Source organism: Camelus bactrianus, chromosome 6 (genome assembly GCF_048773025.1).
Source record: "Camelus bactrianus isolate YW-2024 breed Bactrian camel chromosome 6, ASM4877302v1, whole genome shotgun sequence".
In the NCBI taxonomy this organism is placed as follows: Eukaryota; Metazoa; Chordata; class Mammalia; order Artiodactyla; family Camelidae; genus Camelus; species Camelus bactrianus.
Genome location: NC_133544.1, coordinates 9,638,161 through 9,651,192, shown reverse-complemented (window position 1 = coordinate 9,651,192; position 13,032 = coordinate 9,638,161). Strand labels below are relative to the sequence as shown.

The 13,032-nt window shown below is 50.7% G+C and overlaps 1 protein-coding gene and 1 long non-coding RNA gene across 6 annotated transcripts in view; one reads left to right on the top strand and one right to left on the bottom strand.

Moving 5' to 3' along the window:
- Positions 1 to 1,038: 1,038 nt before the first annotated feature.
- SERPINA10 (serpin family A member 10) lies at positions 1,039 to 10,469 on the bottom strand. The gene is made up of 5 exons (XM_010968735.3): positions 10,314 to 10,469; positions 6,699 to 7,452; positions 5,173 to 5,446; positions 2,816 to 2,966; positions 1,039 to 1,471 (listed from the first exon to the last, which is right to left on the bottom strand). Exons 2-5 carry the CDS (start codon positions 7,399 to 7,401, stop codon positions 1,280 to 1,282), a joined length of 1,320 nt encoding a protein of 439 aa, XP_010967037.2. The 5' UTR covers positions 7,402 to 7,452; positions 10,314 to 10,469; the 3' UTR covers positions 1,039 to 1,279.
- Positions 10,470 to 12,490: 2,021 nt separating this feature from the next.
- LOC141577876 (uncharacterized) overlaps positions 12,491 to 13,032 on the top strand; it is a 62,927-nt gene continuing 62,385 nt past the window's right edge. For 4 of the 5 annotated variants that reach the window (XR_012507407.1, XR_012507408.1, XR_012507404.1 and 1 more), the window contains exon 1: positions 12,491 to 12,983. This is a non-coding gene — a long non-coding RNA (uncharacterized LOC141577876). The remainder of the gene's footprint in view (positions 12,984 to 13,032) is intronic. The other variant, XR_012507405.1, reaches the window with a different exon arrangement.

Here is a 13,032-nt window from a genome sequence, read left to right as displayed (position 1 = left end):
GCAGTCTTTAGACTGTTAGTTAATATTATTACCTATTCACATTAAGTACTAGTTACATGATTCTGATTGATTTTAATAAGATAACTAATCAAAAATTAATTTTAGGCATATTTAAATATTGGGTAGCAAACAGACAGAAATCCAGTTAGGCATTTACTCAACCTAGTTGATATTCCAAGATTCACAGTTCTCTGAATTTACTCCTGAACCATTTTCTTTTCTCTGTAACAGAAAATGACTAAGTTTCGGTTTTTCTTTTAACCCTGGGACAAAGTCCACGCTGATACTATTCAACCACAGAGGGTAAGTGAGAGTGGAGTACTGGCTGCCGGTTGAACTGGACCCCATCAGATGTTCTAGATGGAAGGAAGGGAGGGTGAAATGGGCTTGGGGCCTGGAGCTGGGAGAGGCAGGCCTCTGGCTCTGCCACTGCCACACGAGGTGACCTTTTCCTTCCTCTGAGATGCCCTGTTTGATTTATCCATTAGATGCTGTAGGCACGGTGCTACTTTTAGGGGCTCAAGAAGATATTTTACTTCAAGTAAGTTTGTTCCACATTTTGACTGAATTGGTAAGAAGACAGACATAATCCAGAATATGTTCATCTTTATATACCAATACAGTCAAAATATAATTTTCATTATACATACACACACACACGCACATGTTTTAACAGAGGAAGGAGCCCATGAAGGCTATACTGTGGCTCTGTCTCTGGTTTTGATTTCCTTCCTTTGTAAAACGAAGATACTGAACTGGATGATCTGTGCCTCAGTTAATGGCTCCATGGAGTAAACGAGGCCACCTCATGGCAGATGCTGTGATCAGGACTGACCACCGCTATTCTCCTCTAATTTTAGCAAGGAATGATTCTATAATAGGTGAAAATAAAGCACTAATTTTGCACCGGGGGAAGTAGAGAGTGAAGCTCATGGAGAATGTGTACTTGTCTTCCTCCCAAAGACTTCGTCTTGAAATAGAGCTCTCATCCAATGTATCTTTAAGTCCAGACACATCAGTAACAGAGAAAAGTAAAGATACTCTAGCAGGATAGTCTTTAGTCAGTAACAAAGACTCTTAGAAACAGGCTTAAAATACCAGACAGACAGTACACACATCTCTGTAAAATAATTTTGAGTGTAATGCTCAGATTTATCTAAGAACGGCTCACACTAGCATTGGGGGACAAGGGGGGCCCCCAATGCCGAAGTCCCATGTAGCTTCACACACCTCAGGTTCTGCAGTGGCTGTAGCTCTGAGTCTTCACTCATGTCATAAGTCACAGCAGAGTTGGATTCACCACCCTGCCCAGAAATAACAGCATTCTGGAGGTTTCTTCGTAGATCATGAAGTGAAATGGCCGGTCCACCTTGATGATGGGAGGCATGGAATAGGCAGTGATTTCTGCCAGGGTCCCCGCCACTGCCTCCGTCCCTTCTTCATCCACCTCAATCGTCGCTCTTTGTAAAACCTAGAAAAGGCAATAACGTGGAAGACCCTGTGTGTGCCAGTGGAGGCGAGGGAATTAATTGGGCGCCTGGACATTTTTTGTTACGGTCCTACCCACAGGGCCATGCTCTTGGGATTTAGTGATACCAGGGTCATCTGTGCTCAGAGGAACGGTCTGAGGTTGCATCTGGCAACTGCTGTAGAAACCCCCAAAATACCAGGAGACACAAGGAATCCACGTGGGAAATACAGTCTGGGCAGGGACCCAGAGACTCTGGCTGGCCAATTCGTGCACAAATGCATCAAATCAACAAATACTTTTTGAGCATGTGCTTTGTGCTGCTGATTCTTGAGCTGAGCTGGTGTTCCTCCTAGAAGATTTTCAAGCTGCCTGGAACTCCTGAGAACTTTGACCTTCCTTCTGGCAGGCAAGGTCGGGGCAAGGGTGTGTGGTTAGTCCTCTGCAAGCAGCTTCCCAGCACATGGTGCTGCTCTGAGGTGGTCCCGGGGACAAGCCCCAGGGTCCCTGAAGTCTTCCTGCACTCTGGTTGCCTGTATTTACACTGCCTGTCATCTCCAGGAGGCCCTTTTGTCCAGGAACCTCATGTGATGTGAGTGATGGGCCTGTGTAATTATTATAAGAGGAGGTAATGAAAACAGTGTAGTAACACTTGGACATTCTCTGAGTTCCTGGAGTGAAAACTTACTTCCCAGAGTAAACAGAGGGAGCACATTTAATAATTTACAGTGTAACCTGTAACCCCACAACACACTTCAATTTTTATGTGTTTGCAGCCGAAATTCATGTGTTTACAGTTTTAGAGGCAGAACTAGGGACAAAGTGGATGAGTCGGAGGAGTTATAAGTAAAAAATATGTATGTATATGAAAAAACTCAAACGATTTTAGCCATTTGTGGATTGAGCTACTTTTCAAATAAGTGGTGATTTCCCTGTCACTGGAAACGTTAAAAAAAAGAAAACGGAGGGCGACTTTGTAGAGACATCATAGAGCAGATTTCTGCAAGGGGTGGGAAGTTAGCCCGATGCCCTTTGGGGGTTTCTTTCGTCTTGAAAGTGGTACAATTTCGTGGAATTTTTAAATTTGTGAACTAATTCCATTTAGGGGTAAATTTTCCCTTGAGCATTGGGAGAGAAGAGAGAGCTTTACATAAGAGAAATTTAATTAATTAAACAGATGTTTTAATAAAGTGGTGCAAAATTCTTAAAACATCCAATTTGGGTGCTATTTTAAGTTTTTTGGAATTTAAATCTGATTTTATGCTACAACCTGGCCTTTTTATCAATGTTAAATGGTTTGTAAAAACATTTGTTGGTTTGGGGCCCTAATGAGAGATCCCGACTTACCTTGGATACTTTAAGATTTCTCGCGGTAACTGAGAGTCCGCTCAGATCAGCCCAGGGTGAGAAGACTCTGCTGATTCCCATCTGCTTCAGCAGTTCATGCATCTCATACTTCTGATCTAACTTGAACTTGGGAAGGAAAACTTCCATTCTTCTGTGGTACAAGTACACATAACGGTGAAATGTAGACAAAAGCCAGAGATTCGGAACACTAAGACAGTCACACTTTCTTTTTACTCCCTCCAAGATGATGCCCATTGACAGGTCTCCCTCGCCTGACTATAGCTCGTTCCATTCTTTTGTGACAGTCTAGCTCAGAGAAGACAGCTCTGACTGATCACACATGTGTCCCTGCAGCTTCACTGAACCAGTTTTATATCCCAGCGGCTGACTCACATTCTCTTTATGCCATACTTTGTGTCCATTTCCCTGTGTCTTAAAAACAACCCAAACCAACCAATCAGCCGCTGCCATCAATCCTTCAGACTCTTGGACGATGGCTGTTTTCAACCCCCAGGTTCTGCAGACCCCCAGGATTCCGGGAGAACTGTGGAAGTCTGGGGATGGACGGGGGAGGGGAGCGAAGGAAATTTTCAACACCCTACCTATCTATAGCCAGAGAAATTCTAATATTCACTCTGATATTATACATTGGAGTTCTCATCTTCGTTTAGAAAGATGAGTTCTGTGGCTTAAAAGTAAAAAGGATGAGAACTACTCATTAGTCCTAGTCTTAAAGAAGTCCCAGGTGTCTTTATCCGTGAGGTGTAGCCAAAATGCCAATGTCAGTCTCACCAGGTCCTTCAGAGATTTAAGTGGAGGAATACACGGTAAGTTCCCAGAGCAGCGCCTGGCGTAGAGCGGGGCTTAATGAATATTAATTTCCTTTGGCTCCCTTTTCTCTCCTCCTTTCTCTTGCAGAGTTGGGCTGGGCTGTGGGACTGGAATATAGCTGAGGACATGGAATGTCTTGAACGTCGATTTATAAATTTATTCACCCAAACATTTGTTGAGGGCTTATGTTTGAGTCCTTTGCTAGGCACTAAGGATTTGAAGAAAAAGAAGAGTGAAGATAAAATGAACACTGGGGACCTTCAGCTGGACTCATCGCTGTGCCAAATCCTGGAGTGACAGGATTCAGGAGGCATCGCCATGGAACCCTTCCTGCCACTAACTTCCTTGTACCCCAATAGGTGGATTAATTTATTCAACAAACGTTTGAGCACCTGCTCTGTGCTTCCAGCCCTGCTGTCTGTGCACGGCCCCTCCCCAGGTCATCTCGTCCCATTTCATGGTTCCACTTATGTGCTGCTGTCTCCTCAGCCTGCACCTCGCCCTGCACGCCAGATCCAGCTGCCTTCCTGACGTCTCCACCCAGTTGTCTAATAGGTATTTCTGATCCAGACTTTCAAACTGACCCCCAGGCCCGTTCCCCCCACGGTCTCCCCCATTTCAAGAAACAGCAGGGCCTTCTTTCCAGTTGCTGAGGCCAAAAACTGCCTTCATCTTTGACTCTCCTCTTTCTCTCTCTGTCACCCACATCGAGTCCATGAGCCAATCCTGTCACCTCCAGCTTCCTAACAGATCAGGGTCCCACTGTTGTTCCTCCCTGCCACCACCAGCCGAGCAGCAGCATCCTGACTGGTCCCCTTGCCCCTCCTCATCCCCTCGTGTCGTCTCAGCACAGACTATGTTACCCCTCTGCTTGGCTTCCCATCTCCCTCGGGAACAGCCCAAGTCTTTTATTTTAATTTATTTCATTTATGTTTTAAATTTTAGTGGGGGAGGTAATTAGGATATTTACTTATTTGCTTATTTATTTTAATGGAGGTGCCCGGGATTGAACCCGGAGCCTCCTGCATGCTAAACATTCACGCTGCCACTGAGCTATACCCTCCCACCAAGCCCAAGTATTTTTCGGGGCCAGTGCCATACAATCCTGGATGACCGGGCCCCTGGTTCCTCTGTGACCTCAACTCCAGCCACCACAGCTTCACTGGCTGCCTCACTGTTCCTCGAACCTACCAAGCACGTGCCCCTTCCAGAACTGCCATGCTTCTTCTGCCTGGAACTCTCCCTTCCCCGGGATGTCCACACAGCCCTCCTTCATCTTCAGGTGTTTGCTTACGGCCACCTTCTTGGCGAGGCCTTAGGGTTGGCATCGCGCATGCATCACAGTGCCTGGCACCTAGGAGAACCCTGGTAAAGGCTGGGAGAGCATGCCAGGCGCTGTGACAGATGCTGGTAGAGCAGAAAACAGGCCAGATGCAGCCCCAGCTGTCGGGGAGCCCGCAGCTCTCTGGCTGGGACGGGCACAGAATGAAGTAGTGAGCACTCACTGGTGGAGGGGGGAGTGGTACCTGGTTTTCATCTTTCTGAGCCACGTGTCCACCAGGTCCGTGGTCAGGTAGTCTTCAAGGGCGAGGTGGTCACCCATCCTCTCCATGAGGACCACCAGCATGGTGGCATTTCCTCGGTAGGGCAGTTTGAGGATGTGGCAGCGAAAATCCTTATCAAAAGTGGAGGCAAACTTGCCAGCCCTGTACATCATGGGCACCTTGATGACCTTGTACTTGTCCAGGTAGAAAGTTTCCATCTCGGTGAGAACAGGGTCAAAAGGGGTCAGCCATTTCCCTGAACAGGGAAGAACAGAGCTCATGGCAGAAACCACCCTCCCTGAAAGCATCATCCTCGTTAAAGGAAGAAAGGGCCAGGGTTCTCTGCCCGGCTGGGAAAGGCATCCTTATCGGGTTTGTTTTGACCACAGCTCAGGCAACCAAAAGAGATTCCCAGAAGATCAGCCACTCCCAGGCTGCTTTCCCAGCTGTCAGAACCCGGCTCTGCCCTCCAGCCCTGTGGGAGTCACACACAAAAGCAAGATGCCCCTAATGACCTCCATTCCTTCACTGAACAAAACTCGGAGCCGAAGTCACTCGTTCGAGTTGGTGTAGTGAGGACCCACTTCCTGCTACACTCGCTCCCTTGTTGTTGGTTCGCTCCCGCCTAGAGAAGACTTTGGGTCTTTCTCTGGCCCTGTCCCCGTGTGGGGCCCTCCGACTGCCACTCTGTCTAGTGTGCACCACGTGCAGAGTCCACCGTGGCAGAAACGATGACAGTCCCACCCATCCTCTGCGTAAAGTGGCCCTGAGGGGAGGGGGCCCTGCTGACAAATAGCCACACCGTGCAGAGGTGGCCACCAGCCTGCGGCACATGCTTCTACAGGACGTCTGTCTGGCCCAGTCAACTGGAAGCATGGACTCCTCTCGGACTCTGCAAGTCCCTTGGTGTCAGCTTCCTGTTACAGTGGTGGCTGCCAAGTCCAGTGCTCTGTGGGAAAGGCAGGAACGAAAGGACCCAGGAAGAGTGTGCCCAGCCCCTCTGAGTCTGGAGTCTGCTGTTTATTACATGACCTTGAACCAGCTCTCCTCTCTGAGCCTCATTCCCATCTATACAGTATGGGACTGTCCTTAGTTTCCCGTATGGAGAATCAAGGACAAGGGACCTTGTCATTTGCCCCAGGTCACAAAAGTAGAGAGTGAAAGAGTAAAGATCTTAAATCTCTCCAATGATATGCCTTTTTTTTTTTTTTTTAATGACCCAGAAGGTTCCCTGTGTCAGGATGTCAGAGGAGAGCTGTGTGGAGGTGCTTGGAAAACCGTGAACCCTGCAGGCATGTGGGGCCCTAGGGCAGGGGCATCAAATCCGAACGTCATCTGGCACTGAGCCTCTTACTACATTCTACACAGTCCGTGCATGTCTCAATCTGCTTGTGAAACTTGAGAACATGTTCCTAGGAAATCATTTGGCATCAGCCGGACACAGACCCAACAGGAAAGGTAGGCAGACGGAGAGACCTGTCTGGGAGAGCAGAACGTTATCAAAGTACCTTTGAGCAAGATGTAATCCACAAGAATTAATTTGGTGTCGGGATTAATGTCATCAAAGAGTTTGGGAATTTTCCCCCGAGTCTCTTTGTTAATGTAATGATTCAGGAGCCCTTTGGCCTGGGAGACATTGCGAAAATTCAGAGTCACACACTCTATATCGAAATACCTCTTGGAGATATTGAGGAAGGTCTCTTTGACGTCAAAGTCCTCATGGATGAAGGCAAAACTCCCCTGGGCCAGGCCCAGCTCCGGGTTGCGGGAGAGGCTCTCTCGAAGCTGCTTAAAGAGGGCGGGCAGGTCTGCGGCCTGGGTCTGGTTTGGGGCCCCCAGGCTGAGCCCGCTCTCCAGCTGGGCTCTGCTCTGGTCCCCAGCCCCCAGGGTCAAGGCCACCATGGCCTGGGACAGGCCGAGCGGGGAGAAGACCACGTTGCCATCGTGCCTGGTGGCGATCTTGCGCAGCAGGCTGAACCCCAGGTTGGAGGTCTCCCTGGAGAGCTTCTGACCCCCAGCCGTCAGCTGGGAGTACTCCTCCTCCTCCCCTGGAGCCCACGCTCCCTCGCTGCTCTCCCTCTGGGCCCTGGGGGTCGGCAGAGTCTCCTGCCCCGTCTGGGCCTCCAGTAGGCGGGGACCAGGGGTGGAGCTGGGCACCAGCCACACCTGGGCCAGGAGGCAGGGCAGCAGGAGGCTCAGTACCGCCTTCATCTGGGCAACAGTGGAGGCCACGGGAGCACTTCCTTTCAGCAGCGAGGCTCCCTTGGGAGAGAAGAGGGCAGAGATTGTTTTTAACGCCTGATACAAGCCTCCTTTCTGTGCCCTGGTACAAGTCCTCCATTGACCCCGCTTCCTCCCTGGGGGTTAGGTCTGGGCTTATCTCGGGGCTCATGCAGCTGAGCCCTGCCTCAGGGAGACCTGGAGCAAGTTGGGGACCCATTTGTTCACCGTAGGTGGAAGGCATTATATAACAGAGCAAACCCCCCTCCAGTTTCCATCCAGGGCCAGGCAGCTCCTCAGGCAGCTCCTGGTCTCCCCCAGCTGTCCCCACGTGTCCCACTTCCTCCCAGAAGGGGCAGCAGGCAGCCAGGAGGTGGGGGATTGGAGGGGACGTGGTCTGGGTCCTGGCCCTCCATGGGTGTTGGAGCGGGGCCGGAGTCAGGAGGCCTTCCTGTGAAGGCCTCTTATTGGTCTGCTTCATTCATTGGGCTGGATCGTTGGGCGATACAGTAGCCAATCCAAACTGGCCTGCGGGGACCTGGACCTAGGGAAGCGTTTGGCTGGGGATTTGAGGGAGGGTCTGGGTGGCCATCTGGGTAAGAAAAGGAGAAAAGTGCTAAGTTTGCCACATTCTGTGATCAGGATCACCCTGCACCTCTCCCAGAGCACTGCCCCCAGCCCTGGCCCAGATACATAGCTCCTTTCAGGACGTCCTTCCTTCCCCCTACCTGGCGCTCCCCTGGATAGAAATGGATGACGAGCCAGTTTGTACCACGCGAGCCTGGGCTAAGCTCCACGTGGACGACCTCATCGAATCCTCACAGCGACGTGCGAAGTGCACCCTCACTCTCGCCGCCCCAGGGGTGCGTATTCTAGTGGAGCCACTTCCAACACAGGCAGTGGGTCTCCAAACCCCACGGTCCCCACCACTGCCCCCTCTCCGGCCTCCCTCACATCCACTGGCACAGAGCCTGGCTCCCGGGCACCTGCACACTTTCCATCTGAATAAACCCTGCTGGGCTGGGCTGGGCCACCTGGCTGTCTCCACACTCAGCTCCTGCTGTTCAGCTGACACCACCAAGCCTTCATCACCGAGGCTGTCTGGACGGGTCACTGAGATGCACCAGGAGGGCCATGGTGGGGCAGGACCACTCAGCGCAGTGGGCGTGGGGCAGGGGAGGCTGCAGGAGCTCCCGTCAGCAGAGACCCCTCATTCTTAGCCAGGTCACCAGTAGCAAAATGTGGTGACAGGGTGACGTTCCCAGGCCTCTTCTCCCAGACGCAGGGTGGTGTCCTCGCCTGTGCCTGCTGCAGAACAACGCGTAGGACTCTGCACTGCTCTTTGCTTTTGCTAAATGATGCTGTGCAATTCAGGGCCTCACTCCTCTCACAGCTTGAGTGGCACCATCTTACTCAGGGAACTACGCCTACTGTTTTCTGTCAGTTTTTAGGAAATCCTGTCCGATTCTAAATGACAAGTCTGCATTTGGTAGGTCCCTCCAGCATTGCACATGCCGGGTAAGTACCTCCTGGAATGTTCCAAACACAGCCAGGTTCATGACGTCGTTATATCACAGTATTTAACACTACTTTGTAAATTAGTCCATCTTTTGGGCTGAGACTTCTTGGAAAAATATCATGTAGGAGTTTCTTCCTCCCAAAGGGGGAGAAATAAATTCGGAATTTGACAGTGATGCCACAATAGCCAGTTCAGTGGATCAAATGAATCCTCTTCCACATCCTTTATGTGCAGCTGTCTCCGACAACACCAGAGCTGATGCCAAAGGTTCTAACCATTCGCCCCTATTTGACCAATTGCCATTATGCTTTATGGGCAAAGTCAGCAACTGATATTGGCAGAATCCCTAGTGTTTCTATTAAAATCCAGGCCGATTCCTCAAAGCCTCTCTACAGAATTAATCAGTACCCCATAAAGAGACTTTATAGGGAATCAAACCAATCAGAAAGGATTATAAAGCCCAGAGGGTCATAATCCCTTGTGCTGGTCCCTACAATACCCCTATTTTACCCACCAGGAAACCCAGCGGCCGGGGATGGAGATTTGTCCAAGACCTCTGAGCCATAAACAATCTTGTTATGCTTTGTCACCCTGTGGTTCCCACGCTTCATACCTTACTGGCTTACACCACTCATCTCAGTTTACATGATCAGCAAGAAGAAGGAAGATTTACACACTTTAGTAACAGCAAACTGCCCACAACTTGCTTTCAATAAGAAACCGCCACGACTCTGACCTCCCGTTCTCCTCCAATGAACTTCTGTTCAAAACAACCCTCGCCAGCTTCCTCCCAGAACCTGATAAAACCAGCCTCTCCTTTGTCTCTTTGGACTTGCTTATGGTCTGCCAGACTTTGTTTGTCCCAGACAGCAATTCCTTGGCTAATCCTAAATAAATTCATCTTGGCTTGATCATAATTGCCATTCATTTTGTTTAAGGACAACACAAAGATGCAGCGCCCTGCACTGAACCCAGGTGGTGCGAAATCAACTGCTCGCCCACCCTTCTCACCCCGAATGTACCTGGAGCAGCACCCCTGCGCCCAGACCTGGGCACAGAGGAGACTTGCTTGCCCAGGAAGGCAGGTCCTCGCAAAGAAAGCCAAGGCATTGCATGTGGTCTGCACCGTGAGTGTTGTGGGCATGAAACCTCAAGCCTTAGAAGCCTCTTCCTCTGGCCTCCTCCCTGCAGAGGGAGCCCCCTGTGTCCACAACACGCCTCGTACCCACCCCTGCCCTGTGCGTTCTAGAGCTGAGGGCTCCATGCTGCCCAGCTGCCCACCCCCCACCTTGGAACCCGCCCCGAGAGGACAAGAACGTCTTCTCTCTCCATCCCTCCCTGTGCAGACACCGTGACCGCCTCCCGTGAATCCACTGCCTCTTACCAGTGAGTGGCTCCCGGGAACCTGAGAAGGCCCTTCATTCGGGGCAAAGACAGAAGGTTAGGGTTTGCAGCCTGCAGCAAATATTTACTGTTCCAAAGGATGATCCCTCGTGGGACTGTTACTGATTAACAACCTGCTCAGAGATGGTGGTGTTTCTGGAAAAGGTGGAGAGACAGGCTTCCCATAATCCCCAGCTGCTCCTGCAATCCTGACTATGACAGCAGTTCCTCTCAACTGCAGGGAGAACCCCAGTGAGACCCAGCCTCTTATGGGATGCCGCTGCTGCAGACGCTGGACACTGCGTGTGAAGGAAGGAGTGGGTCCCACGGGGGCCTCCCGGGTCCCCAGCACAGGCCGGGCACCGTGTGGGGGAGGGGCAGAGACGATGAAGACCTGCACCCCCACCTTCCAAGGAACCTTCAGTCCAATAGGAGAGACAAACTGCTAAATCACCCCCAGCAATACAGAGCCTGTTTCAAGGTCAACTTACTGCTTCAGGAGGTTGATGGGCTCATGAGACTGGAATCCTCCGATATCCCAAATCAAGGCTGATGTAGACCCTTTAAGACAAAAATTCTCAGACCTATTAGACTCTCTCTTTAATAATAGAAATATTTTATGTGCCCCCAAACTTCACTACTGAGGTGAAGTTTGTGGCTCATAGAACCTACCCACAAAATTTTAAAAAACCCACAATAATGCTTTAACTATAATATGGAGGGGAAATAAATTATAAGAAAACAATGTTTCTTTTAGTCTGTAAATGCTCTGGCATAACTACACTAGGAGACACAGCGATGCTGTCAGACGTGGGCCCAGTTAGAGAACTGTGTATGCTGTACACCTGGTGTGCTGACCATTCAACACCACAGCCAGAACTACCACCAGTGATCTGGCTTTCTGCAATGGTGACTCGTGCTCGGTAAAGTTCCAAAAAAACAAAATATAAATCTTCCTCTGATTTGTCTTCACAGAAAATTAAACCCTTGGGGAAAAAAACAGTGTTTTTATATGAAATGAAACTCCCATGGGTCTGTGAGAGTCTAGGCTGAGATCATTTATGAATGGGGTCTTCACCAGTACAGACTTGCAGTGGGACATTGGAGTCACGTGGGACCTGTGTCAGCTCCTTGTGGTGAACAGGCCTGCATGTTCCAGGACGTCTGGCATCTCTGGCCCTCACTCACTAAATGCCAAGAGTGCTCCCCCGCAAATCCTTGTGGAAATCAGAAGTGCCCCAACAAGTTTCCAGAGTATTCCTTTGGGGCAGTACCTGCTATGGTGAGAATGGCGGCCTGAAGCCATCAAAGTGAGGGGTGCAGATGGGTGAAGCTGGGCCTGGGTTCTTGTCTCAGCAAGAGGCCAGCCTCGCCTTCCCATCCCTGGTGTCCTGCCGCTGGGGGGCCGCTGGCAGCTGGCAGCCCGGAGGCAGGGGCTGCTTCCCACGGTCTGGAGTAGTGTCTGCTTGGCTAGACGTCCAGAAGGACACTGAGCATGGAGGCTGCGGGGCACAGCGTTCATGGGGGCTTCAGAGGTGCCATAAAAGACATCACAGAGCTTTTTGTCCATCTGGGATGCTCTCAGAACTGCCAGGATTTCAGAAACGGATTTTTATAAGGAAGGCAACAGAATGCACTGGAAAGAGCGTGAACAAACACCTCTGTCAGACAACTCTGGGCTCGAATCCCACCCAATTCCTCCAGATTCCTAGCTCTGGACCTTGGGAATGTAACCCAACCTCTCTGAACTTTCTTTGTCTTCGCATAAAACGGCCCAAACTGAGCCTCTGGCCCATGAATACCTCAGTAGCACTCAGGCTGTCGGTGGGCAGCATTGTTTCTAGGGCGGTGGATCCTGGCCCCCTAGGAAGTGTGACTCAGGAGTTCTCCACCTTCAGCTAGGACCTGAGTCCTGAGGGGCTCCCAGCAGGTCAAGCTCAAAGCCTAGCAGGATACCGTGAACTCTTTCACCAGTCGTGCGACCCTGAACACGCTCCTTGCCTCAGTTTCCTGATCTGTAAAACGGGGCTCCATTAAACAGTAAAACAGCAAAAGGCTGGGCTGTGAGGAGTGTTGTGAGGCTTAAATGAGGCAGTGCCTGTGAAGAGCTCGGGAGCTGGTATCTGTTGTATAATTTGTTGCATAGAGACCTGTGCTGACCAGGGTAAAATCCGAGGAGACAGTACAACACTTCCTGGAACTCCTGCCAGGCAGGAAGTACAATGCTTCCAAAAGTTACCCCGGACGGCCAGATGGAGGGGCTTCTAAAGCAAATACGTCCTGGGACCCAAGGGGCTAAACGTCTGAAAAAACAACTAAAGCCAGTTATGGCATAATCAGGCTTCAGGAGACAGACAGACAGAACTGCAGCTCGTTTGCTCTGCGTGGACCAGATCAAGAGGAAAGCTTCGGCAGGTGTGTAACACGGGGGCAGAAGGGAAAAGGCTTCCAAATCCTTGCAGCACGCGCTCGCGCATGCGCGCACGCACTCGGAAGATAAATGACTCGCCGTTTGCCCAGCGGCCTCGGTGTCTCCCTTCCTCACTGGCCTTCTAATTCCCTGCTTCGGCTCCAGGCTGCTTTCCATCCTGGCTCACCTGGCTCCAGTGACACCTCACAAGACTGCAGATTGATCTGTTCTGTCCCCAGCGCTGCAGGGCTGATGGCCCAGGCAAGTCCCTTAATGGTTGCTTTTAGAAGCTGTACGCAGGACAGTGGTC